Source organism: Melanostigma gelatinosum (assembly GCF_949748355.1).
Source record: "Melanostigma gelatinosum genome assembly, chromosome: 4".
Taxonomy (NCBI): domain Eukaryota; kingdom Metazoa; phylum Chordata; class Actinopteri; order Perciformes; family Zoarcidae; genus Melanostigma; species Melanostigma gelatinosum.
Window position 1 is genome coordinate 20,783,451 of NC_136637.1, and position 14,977 is coordinate 20,798,427.

At 42.8% G+C, this 14,977-nt stretch overlaps 1 protein-coding gene across 2 annotated transcripts in view; it reads left to right on the forward strand.

Annotated features, from left to right (window-relative positions):
• The first annotated feature begins 1,162 nt into the window (after positions 1 to 1,162).
• Positions 1,163 to 14,977, forward strand: part of xpr1a (xenotropic and polytropic retrovirus receptor 1a) — a 60,634-nt gene continuing 46,819 nt past the window's right edge. For both annotated transcript variants that reach the window (XM_079266733.1, XM_079266734.1), the window contains exons 1-2: positions 1,163 to 1,298; positions 6,846 to 6,897. In XM_079266733.1, coding sequence (XP_079122859.1) covers positions 1,230 to 1,298; positions 6,846 to 6,897 — 121 coding nt within the window. In that variant the 5' untranslated portion in view covers positions 1,163 to 1,229. The remainder of the gene's footprint in view (positions 1,299 to 6,845; positions 6,898 to 14,977) is intronic.

Below are 14,977 nucleotides of genomic sequence, written 5' to 3' on the forward strand. Positions count from 1 at the left end.
ACTTTGAGTTTCGTTGACACCTTTTTATAAAGGTAAATATAGCTATGTATACGCATTGGTGGCAAAAATTGCATTAGCGCAGTTTGTCCAGCAGGTGCTGCTATTGGCATGATGATGAATTGTCACCTGACACAGACACTGAGCAGTTGTCCCAAACGCGCATGAGATCAACTCAAAACCAGTGGATATTTGCATAACAAAAGTACACGTAATAGCCTATTTAACTTTTTTTTTAGGATGTTTGTAGTCTTACTGTCATTACCTTTCATTGCATTTGCCATGTATGTGGGGAGCTTTGGAGTTTGGACAACAATCAGATCATTTTGACATATGAGTACCCTAATAGCCTATTATCCTGTTATAACTCTGCTTTTCTACAGACACAATCTTCTGCAGGCCTATTAAACTGAGCATCCAAATAGCCTGTCTGTAATTCGCTGTCCCATTTCAGGATGAATTGTAGAACTAAGCAGGCTACTCTGCTTAACCATAACTCGAATAGGATTGTTAATCACAAATGCGAGCAGAAGAGGGACAAAGTGATGTTTTCCCATGCATAAGTGATGCACGTGATCTTTAAAAGGTTACATGGAGTTTACACTGGTAGCTGGTTGGATACAAATGACTGAATGTAAACTTAAAATAATATCAGATAATGTGTTTCTATTATGGAGTTTAACTGTATCCCCTCTTTCATTGCAGACACAACAATAGCAAAAGCAAGCTTCTCGGACGGCCCCTGATGTATCTGCGTGTAGATAGAAGGTGAGGGGTTCCCTGGCCGCACCGCCAACTAGTTTTCACTGGAGGTCCCAACAACGCCCGGTGCCAGTGCGCGCTCTGCTGACGCAACCACGTCGCTGTGGCTCAAATCGATGGCGGACCGCAACGTGCCCAGATCTGCCCAGTGAGGCACGGAGCAAAGTCACTGAGCCACTCTTCACCGGCTGCGTTCAAAGCTGACCACCTGTTAAAGGAGAGAGGCCGCTGCCGCTGCCATTTGCCGTCCCTCCCGCGAAGTAGTATGCGGGACGGGATCTGCTCGGAGTGCACTGACCGGGACGAGACAGAAGTGGAGTGAGGAGGAGCTGAGTGCGCCGGGGCTGACGCACCGCATGTTGAGCCAGCAAGTTGACTGAAACAGCAAAAGTCGCGTCGTCGACGGGGAAGGAAGGGGACAGCCGCTCTTGGATTTAACGGAGGTTTGAGAGGACAGTTGTTCCGGCAAAATGAAATTCGCGGAGCATCTTTCGTCCCACATCACTCCAGAGTGGAGGAAACAGTATCTTCAGTATGAGGTAAAGTGAAAATGTTATATTGTATTAGAAATAAACTCTTTGTAAATATGGTCATGGCCGAAACTCCCCCAAAATACATCATTTTTTTGAGAGGGAAGTGGAAGAAAAGAGCGAATATGGCTTTCAACTAAGACACAATGTGAATTTTTAAACCTTTATTTCAGGTTCAGTTTCGCCTGCTACTGAAAGCAATAAATCACACCAAAATAAGGGATGTGCTATTGTTTATGGACGGAAAATTGACTGCGGGTGTTAAGCCAGAGGCAGCATTCATTGCTTATTATGGCTGTTTGCTCAGTTTTGACACTTAAAAATTAACAATATGAACAATTGAATGCCTTTCTTGAAACGATTCACAAAACAATTATGTTCTTTTTTTTAAGAATACATAGAGAGTATAGATATTTCACAATATTATCGACATTTTAATTTATTTCGTTTTTTGTAGGTTTAGTTTTCTTTGCAAAACGAAAAATGATACCATCGATTTCATTTAGCCTGCATATTATTTTGTTCCAAACCTTGATTTCTTTTTATTTTAGTCTGTCCATCATATAACTGAGGGCTATGCTTATATTTTAAAAAGGGAAAATGGTGTTCATTGTCAATTACTTTGATAATTCCGTTCAATAAATTCACATTTTCTTTGGATTTTTGTCCAAATTATTTGCACATCTAACTGAACAACAGAGACATTTCCCAAACATTAATTATGCATTGCTGTAAAATTGCAAATATTCTTCTGTAATTATTCCTTGTTTTTGACCAGAGTTATATAGTATTTTTAGTATATCTCAGTGTAGTTGTTATTACTATTCTGCACAATTAAACAGGCAATCAACCTGCAAGACTTCATCCAACAGGATATTCTCTCTGGTCTCTGCATCTGCAGAGTTATGGAGACCTTTGTGTGCACACATGCTCTTTGTTGGGTGGTGTACAGTACTTGAGCAGTATTTCATATTCACACTTCACTTCTCGCTGGCTCAACATTAAGAGCTTTAGTGCAGACATGCAGTGACAGGGCAGGCTGCTCCGTTCCATTTAGCTCTATGAATTATAGACAAAGACCCTGTTTTCATCAACCTCAGCAGCCTACATCCCAGGCTCAATAGAGGCTCACTTCACTGGTTTTATTTTGGAAACATGCCCTGAACAGTATTATTAAGTTAGATTATTGCTACAGCAGACATTTGGAGGCATGAATGATATGCTGTCATCATCGTGTGATAAAAACATCATAATTAAAGTAGAAAAAAAGGGGTGTCGGATATGTAGTGGACAAACTGATGAGAGGGCAACTCTACAGTGGAATGCAATTTTAATTGATTATAAGCATACATTCACATCCTGTGTGCAGTCGCTGTGTGCACAGACAGACGCACGGTGAGCCCAGGGACAGATGCATGTCCACACCAGCCATTTTACACCTCCAGTCTTCGGCTCGGCACTCACTGACCTGAGATGGATGATGATAGATTTTCTCTGTCATCCACGTTTTGTGTTGGTATTCAGATATATCGGATATAATTATCTTGAATGACAAAGTTTTAATGTTATACTATTTTAGACATATATTTACGCCAGTCAACAGAGGCAATTTGATTCCGAAATTTTATTGCAGATGATTGCATGTTTTTTAACTGGAATCATGCATATCAAAGGGTATTTTCATCACTTTCTTACAGGAATAACTGTTTTTTTTATAAGCATGAAAGATTAATTGACTTCATCGGTCTATATTTAGTACTTCTTACTTTTATAAGATTTAAATTTACAGCAAAGCAATAAATCTGGCGTGAAGACATCTGTAATCGACCATTATGAGACTCGCATGGAGCAGAGGCCTTTGTTTTTGTTTCCATCCCAAAAACCCAGTCCTTACAAACATTGTTCTCACATTGGTAGCTGTTGGCGAATTATGTATAACAGGGCTGGTCCCCTATCCATACAATCTGTATTCCACCTCAAATCTGAATTATACATATAGGGTTTGCATGAAGGATGGGTTTGTGTGTGTTTGTGTGTGTTTGTGTTACTGTGGCTGCCGTCACTCTTTGTCTGACCTCTGCACACCAGCTGTGGGAGGGATGGGGAGAGACCTTTCACCTGCAGATGAAGGACAAACATCAACTTCAGTTTACTTTGGTGAAGTGGGTCACTGAGATAAAACCAACCTTAAAGGGAAATTTAATGTCAAGCCTAAAAATGCAAAGCCTGGATATGCTGCTGTGGTGCAACAGGAGCAGCGTCAACCCATGGACTCAATTCAATGAAGGGGACATGACAGAAAGCTGGAGAAATGCATAAAAAGCATCCAGTCATTACACACAGTGGTAGCCAACCGCCCCTCCGATATTTATTCTCCATTCTGCGTTGCAGTGGCCACTGCAGCCGTCACATCAGCTGTAGTGTAATACAGTTGTCTGTCCATTAAACTACCAACGGACACATTATTCAAGCAACACAGGTGACTTTTACCCGTCGTCCATGCAGTAAAATAAGACCCTTCCACGCTGGCTGTATCTGTGGCGCGCCCACATCTAAATTGACTGGTTTGAAGTGATATCCTTGCCTTTGTGTGCTAGTTGGGTTAATTAACCTGCTGCCCAGTTTTCGCTCTCCACCTTTTTCTTTTTTAGAGCACGCTATTGTGTGGAAAGCTGTGCGCTGTCTATTTAGATTGGTCAGCCAGTTTCTATGCAGATGAGAAGGATGCAGCAAAGTGGCCATTCCAGCAATAACAGTCTTCGTTGAGTAAGGTGTCTTGCTTTATCCTGTCGGATTGTAGTTATAAACCTATATGCTAAACAGCTGTTTGGTATGGAGGTGTGCATGTCGTGCTTCTGACAAAGGGCAGGGGATGTAGGTTGATATGTGGGGGTTTGCCTCTAAATGTAATAGTTATTAAGTGCAAACATTAAAAAAAAGACGTCGTTTTTATGAGCTGAGTTTACTGTCTGCTTTTTAAGTAATTTTCTCTCCATGCTCAAGGCTTTTTCACGCAAGACGTGAGATGTGTGCAGACAATAGGTGTGGCAACTGTATTCAGATTTATATGATGAAACTAATGTGTATTAGAGATGCAGGTGTGTGTGTGTGTGTGTGGGCGAGAGAACAAGGCCACTTATGCATTTACCTCTGCAGTCTAATCACTTGTGTAAGTGTGGATGAGGGGGAGGGTGCATGCAGACACTCACATTTACAATTCAAACCAGTATAGGGACATTATGTTGACGAAAAGCAGGTGCTTGGGTGATTTCAGTGAGTGATTGCTGTTCGTTCAAAGGTTAAGAGTTGTCTTTCCCTAATTAATCGGAGTGATTTAGTTTGGATGTCTTAACCAGCAGAGCGAGCTTTGATTTGTGACAGAAATAATGGAAATAGTACATCAAATATAGAGCATTCCTCTCCTCATCTGTATTTTGTGTAACGACTGTGTGATTTATCAGCATGTTCAACAACATTATGTGTACAACAGGCATGGCGGGGCAACTGCTGAGAACCCCCCCCCCCCCCTTTCTATACCTCGCTCCTTCCTCCCATCCTCACCTCGTCGTTCCTCCCCCACTGGGAGGACATCTGGTCCCCGACCAGACCTGCCCCTCTGCTGCCCTCCCCCCTCCCTCCCCTCCTCCTACCCTCTCTGCTCCTGTTTCTCCATGCAGGGATCCACTCGGAGACAGAGCCAGGGATTCAATTGATCCACGATTGACATTAATTGAGCCAGAGATCTCTTCAAACTAATGACGCGCGCCGTGTGTCCATCTCAAGCACAGGGATACCAATCTCAAGCACCTTGGAGAAGGACATGACCATCTCAAAATATGTTGCTTTAGTGTCCACTCAACTTGTCAATGCTATGAAAGGATTGAACTCCATGGACAGCCGCCTCAGTCCAACATACATACACATACATCAGTGTGCTACGACATTCGAACGGATGGCCCCATTAGGCTTGACTTAGTTATTGTCTACAGGTTTCCCCACTGATTACTGCCAAGCCCACAGGTTTATCCCAGTTCCCCAAAGAGCCCCCCACCCTCCTTTCTCATCACTGCCATCACCATGGCAATGCCTCCCTGTCTGGATCCGAATGTCTTATTTCCCACCTATTAGTCAGGAGGGCCTTTTTTGCTCACCAGAGATTAGCCAGGACCGAGCCCTGCACAATGGTGTGTGTGTGCGTGTGTGTGTGTTGGTCTTCTGTGATCTTTATCAGACAAGGTAGAGACAACATGCTACGGACAAATGAAATGTGTACCTCTTGGATTAGACTCCAGTGTCGGTCTCATTCTGCAGGTAATTCACAGAGGAATTTGAGTTTCAACAATCCAGGTTGCTGTCTAATGCACAGCAGTTTCTAAGTGGCTCCCACCCACACACGGGATTACTCACACCGCTCTCTCACTGTCATGGTGCAAAAGCAGACGGCTGTATAGAAACCTGGACACAGAGAGTGGTTAGATATGATCAGTGGATAAGTGGATCAAACATACAATCTGTCAGGAACATTTTTCTCCTTCAGCTGCTCGTCATATTTGCACATTTTATTTACTTACAGTTTGCTGAACACTACTAGTTCCTAGTAAAAATGTAATTTGTAAAGTTTTTTTTTCTATTTTGCAGTTTAGTCAGGAAGCACGATTCAGTTTGAGTCTTTACTCTGATTACCACTGATATGTTCAGATGAGCCAGCGTGTAATTATCTGTCAGTTTCTATTATCTTTGCGATCAATCTTAGTTCAGAGAAACAACCTCATATCATGTCTGTCTCTCTCCCTTGTTTCTGTCTGTCTGCCTGTCTCTCTCTATGTCCCCAATCTGCACTTTTAATTAGAAAGTGTCAATCTCTGAACGTGTCAAAGAACTATTTTATTTCATCTGTAATTTACGTTATCATTGTTCATTTTGTAAAGTCTTGTGGAGTCAGGCCGTTTCACTGTTTTCGATCAACTAAATCACAGCAATAACACAGCAGCACTCTCATTCTAAACTCATCCCAAGCGCGTTCATATACTTCACTGCATGTGGCTCATTCTTTATTTACAGCAATCAAAATATGCTACAGTTGGGCCGAAACGTTGGCAGTTCTTTGAGCTAATGCAAGTGTAGAAATAAATGTGTACGTAACTTGCATTAAATGAGTTCATTAAAATTCCAGGGTTTGTGCCTTGTTTGTTATGTTAACAGCTGTGTGGCAGTTGCTGTAAACAAGAGTTAAGTTAATGGCTCTAAAATAGCTTTAGATGGTTTAAATGCTACTCTAAAAGCAGATGGTGCTAATACTTGTGTAATGCATGGTCTACTGTAATCCTTTCTTACTTGTACTGGTGTACTGTAAATACACTATATTTGATGTGGAACCGACTCTAATCTTTTAAATGACCCCGCAGTTACTCCATACATGTATGTATACATGAATCCTCTGTATCTATGGATTATATGGACTCTAATGACTTGTCATATACTTAAACATCCTGGCAAAAGTACATCTGTGTACAACCTGTTTTTTGTGTCATCATTTTTTTCTGCTTTCCTCATCAGGCTTTCAAGGACATGCTGTATGCTGCCCAGGACCAAGCCCCGTCCATAGAAGGTAAACAAACAGACACACACACACACACACACAGTCACACACTTGTGTACTCACTGTACTCTGCCTGGGGCCTGTTTGGGCATCCCCAGAATAACAGCCTTCCGTCTGCTAAAAATAGGTGGAAATCATCGCTAACATGCTGCCACTCACTCCGTAGGCAATGACTCAACCAGACCACCGGCAATTACCAAATCATTACCTTCCAGCTTACTGTCTTAGCTTTTGAACTCGCATAAGAAAAAAAACATGCCGTGAATCAAAGATAAAAGTTTTGTTTTCTGAAATCGTCCTCAGTAACTCTCAGTGGGTTAAAACAACAGTGCACCAGTCGTCCACGTGGCAGACCAGAGCTGGAGTTCAATGGCCGGCAGTGCTGAGTGTTGCTGCTCAACACAGCAAAGATAAGAAAGACCATTGGCTATAATTAATCTCTGGCATTAGACTGCACATGATGTGTGTGGAGGGAAAGAATGTAAACGATTTTAGATACCAGTTTGTGGAGGTAAACAACTTTCTTTAGTTGCAGGCTCGAGACACGGCCTACTTTATGTGTCTGGGGAAAAAAAATGGGCTTGTTCTGAAATCTGGCTGCACAAAACTGACCTCTACCGCGCTTGCGTGTCTGTACTGTGATGGCATAAGCAATCGTGCACTAAACTTGTGCGTTTGTCTGTATAGTGATAGATTGTTCGGCGGCACAGACCTGCGACTCACAGAGCTCAGTTCCAGATGAACGGTCTCGATATGGATGGGAGTATGATATGACTCCATCCATGATCAACAAGCATGTAACACACAGTCACAGAGTGTGGATGACAGCACTGTGTGTGTGTGTGTGTGTGTGTGTGTGTGTGAGAGTCAGCTTTAGGCAGGAAGACAGACATTTGTCAACTTTATTTTTAACAGCAGTAGGTGTGAAAGGAGAACAAAATTAGATGAAATGTGTTTTAAGGGTATTAAACTCATTGGCTTTGTGCGTATATTATACTGTTTCTACAGGTATTGCTTGCTCCTAACATTTAACACGACTGTTGAACATGTGTTGTTGGGTGTCTGTCCTTTGAGAGCTGTCTCCAGAGGCTGTTAGCCATGCTAGAAGAGGTGGCGTGGATGATAAATCGTTTCCTGTCTCAGGTCTGAGTTGTAACCATGGGTCACTGCTCTGCTCTGCTCTGTCACAAGATAGATATGGTCTTCCTATGAATGGTGACGGGATCAATCAATCAGTATCGAAGATCCTTCCGTGTCATTCATCTGGTGTCGTTGTGAGGTTTCAACAGTCCCCACTAAATGATTTTGATTTGTGTTCTTTTCTGTATTTTTTTCACAAATCAAAACACTGAAGCAGGCAAGTGCAAAAGAAGGTGTATCAGCAATGTCATCTGTTTTATAGGAGCGAAGACTTCTTTGAATGTTTCAGACAGTCGTCGCTCCCTTTTCGTGTATTTATGGGACAGCGAGAGGCTGTAATGAAAACAGCAGTCGAAGCAGACAAACTGTTATTGAGTCCTGTCTACTGTCTCCTGTGGCTGAGATTTTGTTGACTTTTCATAAGAGAAATAAGATTAGCAGGTGTTATAAACTTCAAGCTTACTGCATCACTTTCTTTCCACACTCCACTAGACCCAATCTGTCAAATCTGATCGAATTTAAACTGGGACAGAAAGAAATTGCACTTATATAGCGGGTTTTTTCTTGACTTTAGTGGACAAAGCGCATAACAGTTTGCCTATTATTCACACAAACACTTGTACATTGATGGCAGCTGTTGAACACTGGAGCATCAGGAGCACATTTTTGTTTATGGTATATTGCTCAAGGACATGTCACCACACATCATATGGACACATATCCTGAGCTACTTATATTACATAAAATATTTATTTGTCTTTCCTGTGTTGTTTGTGTCATGCAGATTGGAAACCAGTAGAGCAACTAACAATTATTGTCATTTTTGACTTCATCTGCCAATTATTTTCTCAATTTATTGATTTGAAACACATATCCTCAAATCCAAGGTGATAGTTTTGTGTTGCATTTTTGTCCAACTAACAGTCCAAAACACAAATATGTTAATTTTACTGTCACATAAGATGGCGAGAAGGCAGCAAATCCTCACAATTGAGCTCAGGATTGTTTTGCAGCTCAAGAAACCAAAACAGTCATTCAATTCTCCTAAATTGTGTTTTTTTTATCAAATGAAATAATCTTTAAGTTGTATGTCACCAATGCACATACATAGTGATATCCATTGTGTACATCTTAATCCTAATTTTCAACCATGATTATTTTATTAAATCTGCTTCCTGAGTGGAAGACTAAATATGCAGGTTTGATTCTCCCTCTCTCCCTCTCTCCCTCCTTCCTCGGTCATTACAAAAAGGAGTATTTTTGTTATTCAGAAGGTGTTTCCCTTGCCTCAGGGAGACCGTTTACTGGGTTGCAACTGCTTGCTCACCCACTCGGCTCTCTTGCCGAACACCCTGATAGAGGTGTGTAGTAGATAGACACAACACTGAACAGGCAGCAGTTCAAGGCCTCTGTCAAGGCCTCTACATTCGTGTTGTTGTCAGGTGGTGAGACTGTCACCACACATGGCCAAACAACATTAATAAATATGTGCAATGTTCATAGTTTGATCTTTCTATGAAAGCATATTGTCTCTCATGTGGTGTTATGTGTTGCAGTGCTAGCTGGGCTTTTGTTTAAACAGACATTACACACATTAGCACCACCCACCACACTCTGTGGGAACATGAAGTGCACTTCTTTCAGCACCATTTTTAGTCTAATGAATCATTCAGCTTCAACAAGATGAATGTACAGTAATTAAGAGAGCTTGCTGCAAACCGACACAAAAACCCATGCACATTATGGTGGCTCTGCTGCTGCATATGACCCTTCACCCCTCGTTAAGATCCTTTGTTCTTATTCCCTTCACCCCTCTGTTGGTCCTTATGTAATTGTGAATTAAAACACTCCTGTCCCTGTACTGTGGAGAGCCGGAGGAAGACAACAGAGAGAACAGCTGGTTGGATCTCTGGTTCCCCGTGTCCCAACCATTAGAATGAGTTATGCCACGATTTAATTCAATTAGTCTTCTGATTGTTACAGCAATCTGAGAACAATTGCCCCAGATAACACACACACAGCTTTAACGGTAATCTCGGGGTGTTTGTGTCATTCTTTCCAGCAATGTTTGCATGCGCCACATGCCATACGTGCTTATATTTGTATTGAAGCATTTTTCTAATCCCGCTGGGAGGGGGAGGAGGTTTCACACTGCAAGTCATTCAGTGGTGGTCTCAGTCATTCTCATTCATTCATTGTGTCCTTCATTCTGCTTCTCTGTAAATGGCCGGTCTTCTACTGTGATGGTATCTATACTGGGTGGGAGTAAGGGGGAGCTGTGGGGAGGTAGCAGTGATGGCACTGGGAGTAAGGGTGGGGCTGCTGTGTAGTACCATAAACACACACACACACACACACGCGCGCACACACACACACACACACACACACACACACACACACACACACACACACACACACACACACACACACACACACACACACACACACACACACTGTGTCCGAGGAGGAGAATGGGGTGCTACGTTATTGGCTTACAGCTCAGGGGACCAGAGAATAGATTTTCTTTCTCTGAATCACAAGGCTTAGATGTCAGGGATGAATGAATCAGACAAAAAAACAAACATAAAATGAATGGATATTTCTTATCCATCTCATCTCATTTACTTTTCTATCTTGCATGGTAAAGGTCCTTAAGGAAATGTCCACCTTATTGTCCCTACTGACTTGTGGCTTTGCTGTCCGTTGCCTTATCCCTTTAAGGCTTTTCATGTTTCATGCAGTCAAATCAATAACAGCGTAAAAGCAGTGACCTGTAAATAGGATGTGTGCAGTGTGGCGATGAATTGCTGTACAATTTCCATCAAAAATAAATGTGATAGTAGTCTATTCACCAAGAAGTTTACGTAGGCTCCAATATATATTTTTTATTAACCCTATCAGTTATGTGTTTTATTGTGTTGAAATAAGACGTCCACTTTTATTTAAGGAGTCCTAACCTAACCCTTTTAAAGAACAAGATAAGAATGTTCATGAACACTCAAACCTTTAACCTTGTAATCACCATCATCTACCTGCTGCAACGAGCTCAGTCGCACCTGGATGATCCGGTGGCTCTGTGAGAATCACTTTCTTTGATTTCTCCAGTGCATTCAACACCATCCAACCAGTGCTGCTGAGTGAGAAGCTGCGGGTGGTGGGGGTGAACGCATCCACCGTCTCCTGGATCACTGACTACCTCACAGGCAGACCACAGTTTTTACGACTGGGCCGTGTGCTGTCTGATACGGTGGTCAGTGATACTGGAGCCCCACAGCGAACTGTTCTGTCTCCCTTCCTGTTCACCTTGTACACCACTGACTTCCAGTACAACTCTGGGTCATGCCATCTGCAGAAGTTCTCTGATGACTCTGCAGTGGTCGGGTGTGTAAGGGACGGACGGGAGGAGGAGTACAGGGCAGTAGTGGATGACTTTGTGGAGTGGGCCGGTAGAAATCACCTGCGTCTGAACGTGGCCAAGACCAGAGAAGGATGGTGGTCGACTTCAGGAGGAAGACGACAGCTCCACAACCGCTGAGAGTTCTGGGAGAGAGGATATGGACATAGTGGAGGAGTACAAGTACCTGGGTGTCTCCATCGACAGCAGACTGAACTGGAAGACCAACATCAACGCTGTGTACAAGAAGGGGATGAGTCAACTCTTTTTCTTGAGGAAACTTCGATCATTCAACGTGTGCAGCAAGATGCTGGAGATGTTCTATCGGTCTGTTGTGGCCAGTGCACTGTACTTCTGTAGTCTGCTGGGTGAGCAGCATTGGAGCCGGAGACACCAACAGAATGAACAAACTGGTTAAGAAGGCCGGCTCCATCATTGGCTGCAAACAAGACAATCTGGAAGAGGTGGTGGAGAGGAGGACACTGAAGAAACTATCATCCATACTGGATAACTCGGATCACCCTCTCCACCACCTCCTGCAGGGACAGCGGAGCACTTTCTCCAACAGACTGATCCAGCTCCGCTGTCACAAGGAAAGATACAGGAGAACATTCCTGCCCACTGCAATAAGACTTTACAATAAAACAGCTCTGGCCAGATCATCCTCCACATAACTACACACCGCTTCACTGTTGTTTGCTGGGGTTGACTTTTGCACTACTGTTCTTCACCTAGTCAGATAATTCAACACTATTCTATTTCATTGTATATACTGTGCATTTTTATCTTATATATTCTATATTCTGATATTTTAATTTGTCCTACTCTGTTATTCTATTGTGCATTTTTTAATACTTCATATTTTGGTTACTTTGCTAATTGGTGTGTCTTGCTGCTGTAACATACAAATTTCCCCCTGGGGATAAATAAAGTCTGTCTATCTGTCTGTCTGTCTGTCTATCTGTCTATCTATCTATCTGTCTGTCTATCTATCTATCTGTCTGTCTATCTGTCTATCTGTCTGTCTGTCTGTCTGTCTGTCTGTCTGTCTGTCTGTCTGTCTGTCTGTCTGTCTGTCTGTCTGTCTGTCTGTCTGTCTGTCTGTCTGTCTGTCTGTCTGTCTGTCTGTCTGTCTATCTATCTATCTATCAAGATGTTTAAGTTGATGCAGGGTACTTGATCTCAGAATGTGTTCTGTCACTAGCCATTATCCCAGCCATGTCACATTCAGCTCAGAGACTGACAATCCCATTATACTGCACACTGAAATGAGAATACATAAATACATACATGGTGCCTGTATTTTGCTGCACATGAAACTGCTGATAGTGATGTTTTGGAATCAGTGCGCATACATTTGCATGTCTGTATGCATGTGCATGTGTGCAGGTTTGTTTCTGTGCTGTGGGGCTATTGGGCATGCAGACGTCACATTGGTACAGATAGTCGGTGTGCAGAAACACACAGTGGTGTGTCTGGCTTGGGGCCTTGCCAGACCGTGTTTGTGTTTAAGTGGTCCAGGGTAGCTGGGCTGCTATCGGAGTGGGGAGAGGGAACCGAGCCAGTCATTTCTTCAAAGAGCATCATCAAACCACCACTTAAACTTTGCAGTTATGTGATGAGATTAAAGTGGAATAAAATAAAACAGAATATAAATCGTACCTCTCCATAAAACGAGATGGATGTATGGTTGGATGAAATTAATGTTTCCCATTGAGTCAGACAAGGCACCTACACAGACAGATGTTGTTTTTTCCATCCCAGACACCTGCACCATCACTGCCTGGTATCTGCTACGCAGCTTCCGAGGCTTTTTTCTCATTTGGCTCGTCGTGGCTTTGATTACTGGACAATAACCAGAACAGTAAACCTGCTCGCTGTTGCACCTTTTGTTTTGTTTTTTTAGCTCTGCAAATACCCCTCTTACCACTTCCAAATGAATATTTTTGTGTCTGTTTGTGAGCCATCGTACCGAATCTGCTTAATGAAAGCAGCAACATGAATCACAGCTACCAATCACCTCAACTACACCTTTCAGCCAGCACTTATTCTGCTATTTTCCATTGTTGTCCCATGCCGCTCGCTCGTCTGCTATTTTGTCTGCTGTTGACGGACGTAGTGAGAGGTTAGTTGAAGCCTGCTAGCCTGTGTAATACAGTGCTGATTATTATTCTGCTGGTGTATTTCATGGAACAGCAGCTGTTGTTATGACTGTGGTTGATCCCCCTTGGAGTTTGTCCTGTGTGGACTGGCATTCTGATTTCTGTCATTTTCTCGATTTGGCATGTTTAAAATTCTTTTTTTTTTTTATTCAAGCACTCTTCGGAAAATATCAGTTTATTTCCCTTTTTTATTTTCTAAACAATGCTGTTTACCTTGCTTTGGTCTAAACCACTTGATTACTTTGTTATTGCACATCAAGTATACAAGTGATAAACAATGATAAATACTAGAATGCTGCATAAATTATGGAAAACCCTGGATGCATCTATATAGTAGAGGGATAAATGAATACATGCATTTATATACCGGTACATAGAGTCGTCCCCCCCCCCCCCCCCCCCCCCAGCCGCAGCTAAGGGATACATGCATAACAAGCAGCCCGGCTGAGAGAAACACATACAACTCTGCGTGTGTGGTTAAAAAAAAGACAGGCAGATGCTGGCAGCATGGCAGGAGGTCAGGCAGGCACTCAGAAGGTGAGAGAAGCAATGGACGGAAAGAAGTGAGCTGGATTGAAAGGCAGACAGACAGGTAGACAGGCAGGAGGGTTCAGCAGGACAGTAGTGTGGCAGCCTGGGTCTCCCACCAGCCTGCATTATTGATCGGCTCTTTGACAAGCTGCTGCTTTTGCTCGCTAAAAGCACTAATTGTGGGTTTTTGGTGGGGGTTGGTTTATTTTTTTTGGTCCTAAATCTTGGATCCACCTAGAAGGTAGACACAGAGAAAATCAAAGCCAAACTAAATAAAGTGGCGCAACACTGAAACACGACAGCTATAAGTGAGTATAGGACCCAATGACCCAAAATGAGTGAGATCTGTTGGAGGACAAAACCTTATCTATTGTCTATAAAAATGACATGAGGGTGTTTTTTTAGAGCCTGTTTCTCTGCGCCATTACTTCAATATTTCCAGGAGAGGTGAAGACGCCTGAGACTCTTCATCCAGTGGCGATTATGAGTCCACAATAGACTGCCATGGCAAGGTCTCTTCTAAATTATACACCTAATTGGCATTCAAACAGGACATTTCTTGAGCAGTTAGGCCTACATCCGTAATCAAACTTACAGAATGGGCCAATGGGGTTCAGCAGGTTTAGCTTCCAGAGTGATTTAAGCAGCCTCGATCCTACAGAGCAGTAAAGGAGGGGAGGTGGATTGAGAGCAGTCCTTTGATGAGGCTTCTAAGGGTATTAGAGGGGAGGGAAGCAGGGGGGTCAGGGTCAATACAAACCTAGGATCGCTATCCCAAGGTCAGGGTCTAATCGAACTGAAGTAATGAACGATTGAAAAGGTGACAGTTAATTGGATGAAGACGGCGATGAATAAAGATGGC